The 6,927-nt window shown below is 35.5% G+C and overlaps 1 protein-coding gene across 1 annotated transcript in view; it reads right to left on the bottom strand.

Annotated features, from left to right (window-relative positions):
• kpnb3 (karyopherin (importin) beta 3) overlaps window positions 1-6,927 on the bottom strand; it is a 44,970-nt gene that overhangs the window by 8,506 nt on the left and 29,537 nt on the right. The window contains exons 15-18 of the mRNA XM_016558781.1: window positions 2,792-2,875; window positions 2,566-2,698; window positions 1,123-1,244; window positions 749-845 (exon numbers count right to left, since the gene is read on the bottom strand). Coding sequence (XP_016414267.1) covers window positions 749-845; window positions 1,123-1,244; window positions 2,566-2,698; window positions 2,792-2,875 — 436 coding nt within the window. The remainder of the gene's footprint in view (window positions 1-748; window positions 846-1,122; window positions 1,245-2,565; window positions 2,699-2,791; window positions 2,876-6,927) is intronic.

Below are 6,927 nucleotides of genomic sequence, written 5' to 3'. Positions count from 1 at the left end.
CTGTCTGTCAATATGGGGTGCTGTGTGTACATTAATGAGGAAAAAAAATTAACTTAAATGATTTTAGCAAATGGCTGCAATATAACAAAGAGTGAAAAATTTAAGGGGGTCTGAATACTTTCCGTACCCACTGTGTATATATATATATATATATATATATATATATATAAAATAAATGATTCAACATTAAAAATTTAAAACTATAAAAGACTCTCAATGATAATAAAACACCAGTGATAACCAGAATTTATTGCATGAATTAAGGCCAAGTAAAGTAATCAGCCAATATTGGAGATTAGTAACAAAATTAATAAATTTCACATTTCTGCTAAACTGCCTGTTACACAGTCTGAAAGCACATCAAGCACATAGATATTTTTTCCTGATATACCATATTTAATATTTTGAACTAGTTCTTATTTTTATATTTTTAATTTACATTTTAATTTATTTATATAAATTACGTATTACATATTAATTTAAATACATTTCAATGTATTTAAATGACTTAGTTTGTGATTGTGTTTGTCACTTTTATTAGTCTTAATACAGATCTTTAAATATAGTACCTATATAGCTCTTACATTTTATTTCACTTTTAGTTATTTTAGTACTTCAAGTTAAACTAGAAGAAAAAATAACCCTGTCCTGCACTCTAGTACCAGCATTAGTTATAGAAAGAACACTTTTGACCATTACACTGCAAGATCATACGGAATATAAGTGATAGTAGTCTCATGAAGGATATCATCATGGAAGTAGAACTTCAGCAGAGGAACCATCAGCTTGACGACTTGCTCCGTGTACTCGACAAAACCTTCCTTCAGCTCTTTAGCATAGCACACCTGAGGAACCGCAACACAAACAAAACATTTCATCATCATTTCATTCAAATACATTTAGATTCATTTATTTTAAATGCATTATTTTATTCAAACTAATTTTAAACAAGGAAATGTAATGGTTTTGGAACATTTCCAGACTCTTTGGGAAAACACCACCTGCCAAAAACATCAAGAGCCACAGTATTTGTTCCTCAAACATTCCTTTTGGGGGCTTAATGCATCTTAAAGTTTGACAGTAAGTGTTCATTTTTAAATGCTGGGTGGATTGCCATCTCACCAGCATCTGGCACGCTGTTGCTTTCTCCTCCAGTCCTGCGGTCTTGATGCCAAAACTCTGTTGGTCTCCAAGATTCACAAACTCCCAACCGTCATCTTCGGACATGTTCTCCATGTCCTGAGCTGTAGGAGTCAGACGAAAAAGTGTTACACCAACTCACACTCAGCTGAGTGCAGAAGAGCCAAACGCTACTAAGCAAACACTATTACAACATTAAGTGCAAGTCTAGAAACAACAACGTTATTATTGGTTATAAAATATAGAAACCGCCCACGGATTTATTTAATTACTACAACTACTTTTTTATTGTCTATTATAATAATTATAATAGACTATTATAGTCTAGATCATAATATGACTTTTATAATAATATTGTCTTTTAAGTGTAAATTTGACATCTAGTTATAAAATACAGTTAAACCGTTTTAAATTACTACAACTACCGTTTTATTAGTATATTATTATTAGGGCTTGGATAATAAATCGATGCATCGCGAATCAAGAAATGATTCTGCATCGATTCTGAGATTTCGTGATTCTCTCTTAAACTACTACTACTACAACATTATAGGTTATAAAATATAGTAATTCTGATTTAAATTACTACTGCTTTATTTTATTAACAACAACAACATGAAATGAAAAGTTTGAATAAAATGTACAACATTTCTCTTATGTACAAATACATGCATTTAACGCACCGGAAGAGTGTCACTAGCTGGGTTTCCATCACCTGGCTTTTATGCACATTTTGAAGTATCACATCAGAATCGAGAGATGGAAACGCTGAATATCGAATAAAAATGCCTTAATTCGCAAAAAAGTTTTTACGCTCGCTTGGTGGTTTTTGACTTGTGCGAAAAAGGATTAATGCGAATAATGGGAGATGGAAATGCATTTTACGAATAAATTCCTCCAAGCGCATCAAAAAAAGTCATGTGACTTTGCGCTAAAAAGTCATGTGACCTAACCCTAACCCTAACCCAAATCCTGACTAACCAGCGGACCGATCTTGTTCCACAGCATCTGGAATGTTGTTATATGGTCATTCGGAAATGCCCGAGCAAAGTCTGTCATCAAAGAATTTCTGTATAATTGCCTCCCAGAACTGTTAAACGACTGCGTTCCCAAACAGCAGCATCCACCTCCGAAAGCAATAACCGCATTCATTGTGTTTCGTCTGCTTGTTCTGAAGTGCAAGCAATTTATTATATAGGAAAATTATTATATTCAGTAGCTTCTCCTACTTTTCTTAGTGATGTATAGTGCCAGTTTATCAGAAAGTGATGATTTGACTCTTTGACTCGTTGGATGGAAACGGTGCTTGTTCGCAAATGTTTTGTGCGATATTCCAATTTTGCGCATAAGTTAAATTCGCAACTTTGGATGGAAACCCGGGCTTATGATGCCTAAAAATGCAGCTTGTGTAGAAAGATCACTTACTATCAAGAAGGGCCACTTCAGGTTTGATGGAGGCAGTCTTCATCAGTGGGCCCATCACCACGGGCAGGTACTGCTGAAACTCCTTCCCCAGGATCTTACACATGCGCGCCCAGGCCGAGATCATGTAGGAGATCTGTAGGCACAAGACAGCGGCTCAAACACACAATAAGAGAAAAGCAACTTTTGAACTCAGGCTCTATGATATGCTCGGCTGGTGTTTGCTGACCTGTGGATCATCGTCCTCCAGGTCATTGAAATCAGTCTGTGTCTTCAGAAGGAGCTGCATCACAGCTGAAGCATCCGGAATGAACTACAACAGAAATAATGTAAAAGGGTTGGATGGCCACGAATCAGGTTTTTACTAGTGCCGTCAATCGATAAAAAAAAATAAAAAAAAGTACATTTAAAAGTTTTTAAATATACTTTTATATTGCAATAATTTCACATTCAATCTTCAAATTAATGTAGAAACAACAAAGACAGTATTTTTTAATATTTGTTTAATGGCATCTTTTTTTTATGATTTTCTCCCCCTAATATTTAACCATTGACTAGCCATTCAGCGCTACAGTATAATTGAGAGCTATCAATTTTAACATTTATTAGACTTTAAAAAAATATATTCTAATTTAAGTGAACTTAAATCAATCTTCACATAAATCCATTTTAACAAATGCCTGTACCCTTCAGCAAGTAGGAAATATACAGAACTTGAATAAAGTTATCAAACACTACATTTTAATTTAAATAAAGATTAATCTTTAAAGCTACAAACGTTATTGATTTCCTCTTTCTTCTTTTGTTCTTTGATTAACAGACATCACAGCAGCTGGTTATTAGGCTATTTTGGCTGCTTTAAGAGCTGCTGCTGAACATGACGCGGATCTGACACGCATATTTTATCACAACTCTTTACCTTTTCTGACCCACTTCAGGTCTTAAAGTCTCTACTAATGAGCTGACGAGTTGAATCGGGTGTGTTAGATGAGGGAGCCAGTTCTGGGCTGCTATAGGACAGTTTTGAAAACCACTGCACTTTAGAGACATCTAAGTATTTAAATGAGTTACATTTAAGAACATGCATGCACAGTTTTAAGGCAGCTTTAATCACCTTTTTGATAACTTCATGACTTAACTGATGACATGACATGCTCCTAGTTTCTTTCGCACTTTGATATGAAATGATACAGGCTACAGCGTGTCGCCGCATTTGTGCGTGCATTTGAAGAGCACGTACTACGAGCACAATATAACAGCTGACAGGAGAGGAAAAATAGTTTTTACGAACATATGGCCTGACATCTCATCATCTATTCCCTTAAGGTAACACTTTTACAGTGCCCTTACTAGTGTAATTATACATTTAATATTAATTAACAGTATGTACTTACTAGAGGAATAGGATTTGGTTTAGGGTTAGTTGCATGTAATTATGCAAAATTCTGTTATTAGTAAGTTCATGTAACGTAACAAGGACACTGTAAAACAAAATAAATAAAATGGATAAATTTTACTTAATTTAACCTTTTAAGTAAAAATAATAAGGATCAAAATACGTAAAAATTAAAAGATAATTACAATTAAAAATAAAAAAAAGAAATGAAACTTAATTAGATTAAGAAATTATAAAACATAAAAAAAGTTTAAATTAACTAATTCAAAACGCTCCTTCGGGCAACCACATGTGACGACCCCGGGCTGGACTCCACTTCGTCCAGGTTGAAAGCCGATCCTGCGATCCATAGGGCGAAGTTGTTGTATTTCCTCAGCAACCAGCACGGATCAGCTCCAGGCATGACAAAGCGATATCGTCCTCTTTTGGAAGGCCAAACAAAGTAGTTTCGCTTTCACAACGAAGCACACAGCACCTTCACGACATGGCGGCGGCAACACTACAGCGAGAATAAAAGTTACGCCTTTTTTGTTTTTTTTGCGTGAACATTTGGGCGGCGTTATGCAAATCTTCCCAGATAGTGACGTAGACATGTGGGGGCGTGTTAGAACGAGCAGTTTTAGGTAGGTGTGGCTGACTCTTAACTTTTATAAAGAATATCTCTTTGAATTTGAAACCTTAGTCTTTGCAACTTTATATATCTTCTTTATGCACCAAGAGCTTGTAACATTCCAAAGAGAAAGGAAAAATTGAAATCGCATCATATGACCCCTTTAAAATACATTTAAATTAAAACAGTCCATTTTATTTAGTTTTCTTTTAATTCCAAGTTAGAAAAAAAAAAAATGAATCAAGATCTGCAATTTTTCCCATTCAAAAGAGTATATGCATATGCATGAGGATTACATGGGATGAGTTCACTTGTCAATATTTAAATAGATAAATTAATTAAAAATAAATTAGAGATAGACCGATCTTGGTTTTTTTTTTTAGAACCCTTTCCGATTATTATGACCGATAACCGATATGCTGAGCCGATATTTATTGTTTTACTTCTGATTTTGACACCATGTTAACAACAACACTGATCTGAACAAGCACTCCATGCTTGCAAACAAATCAACTTTATTCCTACATAAGTAAATAGAGGGTCTAAAACTGAAAAGAAAAAGAAAAAAAAAAACAGTTGATCTCAACTGGTGTGTTATCAGTTATGAATAGCATTTTCGCTTGTCTAGATTATGAAATACCTGCTGACAGAGCACTGTTTTTATCTATGCGTTTAAACGGAGCATATACTCAAATTGCGATCTCTAGCGGAGATCATTTCCACAGAACTGTAATTACTTGGATGCTTATTATAGAAATAAAGGTTATATAGAAAATGTTAATGTAATTTATGCAGTCGAGCGAGTGGATCTTGTACCATGTAGCTTTTAACATGCCGGAGCGTAAATCAGGTGAGTGAACGGGACTCATTAACGGCAGCTTTACGAGTATAATTATACTGCATAAACAACTGGTAGAGTTCAATTAAGCTGGTTTATTTCCAACATGCACTTATTTGTCTAATTTAACTCATGTGACGTTAAGTCTTTAGGCCATGACTTTATTAATTGTATGACTGTCCTTGAGTTTATCTCCATTTCTCAACGCCAAGCTTAAACTTAGGGATGCACCGAAATAAAAATTATTGGCCGAAGCCAAACAAAATGAAACACTGGGCCGAAGGCCGAATACCGAACACGGTTTTTCTCATTTTCCGCCATTTTTTTCACCATTGCATAAATTAAATAGCCAAAATGTGCTTTTTACTGTTTTGTCCTGCATTTCAAATAAAAAATCAATTACAAAACAACAATTTAAAAATATTAACTTAACACTGAACATTTTTTTTTTTACATTCTAGCAGACATTATACCAACAAAGCACAATTTAACTTAAAATTAATAAGTTAGTAAAATAATATTTTTGGGCCATTTTTGAGACTTGAGTCAGGCATGTATTTTTTACTGTACAAATAAAGTACAAAAAAAAAAAAAGCACCTTCTCTTTGCCCACAGCCAGGCCGATCAGGCTGATGCACTCAATGGTCTTTCCTCTGAGCAGGCGAAGCTCCTTCTGAACAGAGTTCTCTACGATGTGCTTGAGGGAGGGCATGAACAGATCATAATAGGGCACAAACTTCTCCTCTGCAGTATCAGCCACTGAGGCGATGGAGGTTACAACCTGCTCCAGCACCAGTTTGGTGCCTTTCTGGATCAGCTGAAGAATAAAATCCAACATTAAAGCATTAACTCACCACCATAAACCACACCCAGAACAAACCAATTGTCTCAAACACTGCATGCAGAGAAGTCTTCACACTTTCAAATCAATGGTGATCACACAATTCCACAACACCTCCTAACATCTGAATTGAGGGTCGATTTAATTTAAATTCAGCAAACTTAAATGAAACTGAATTCATTTCTGAATTGAAGTTGAACAGACCCTAATACAGATCAAACTAAATCTCACCGCGTTAGTTTTGTGCACCTAACAGAAGAGAAAACACATGAAGAAACGGCAGTTTCCACACAACAAAAACACTTCGCAGCGGAGTTAAACTTATTAAAAGAGCAGCAAACTCCCTTTAACCAATCCAACAAATGAAATCAAAGGGATAGGAGGCAAGACACACCTCCTGGAGTTTGGCGACCATAATGACATGCAGGTGCTGGACGAGGCTGTCCAAATAGGGGATGAGCAGGGTTTTGGGACAGTCCTCAGTGAAGTTAATGAGGGCGGCTGCCGCGTGGGCCTGGACACGAGGGTTTGACTGATCTTCCATGGTCTGCAAGAGCGCCGAGATCACCTACAGAAAGAGAGCGCAATGATGAATGTGACTGGTGAGATACAAAATGGGAAATCAAAAAGCTTTAAAATGATAGTTTGCCCAAACATTATATAAAATTTTTTTTTTTTTT

Source organism: Sinocyclocheilus rhinocerous, unplaced genomic scaffold (assembly GCF_001515625.1).
Source record: "Sinocyclocheilus rhinocerous isolate Xijiao unplaced genomic scaffold, SAMN03320098_v1.1 scaffold1039, whole genome shotgun sequence".
NCBI lineage: Eukaryota > Metazoa > Chordata > Actinopteri > Cypriniformes > Cyprinidae > Sinocyclocheilus > Sinocyclocheilus rhinocerous.
The sequence above is the reverse complement of the archived record's forward strand: the minus strand, read 5'-3'. Positions and strand labels throughout refer to the sequence as shown.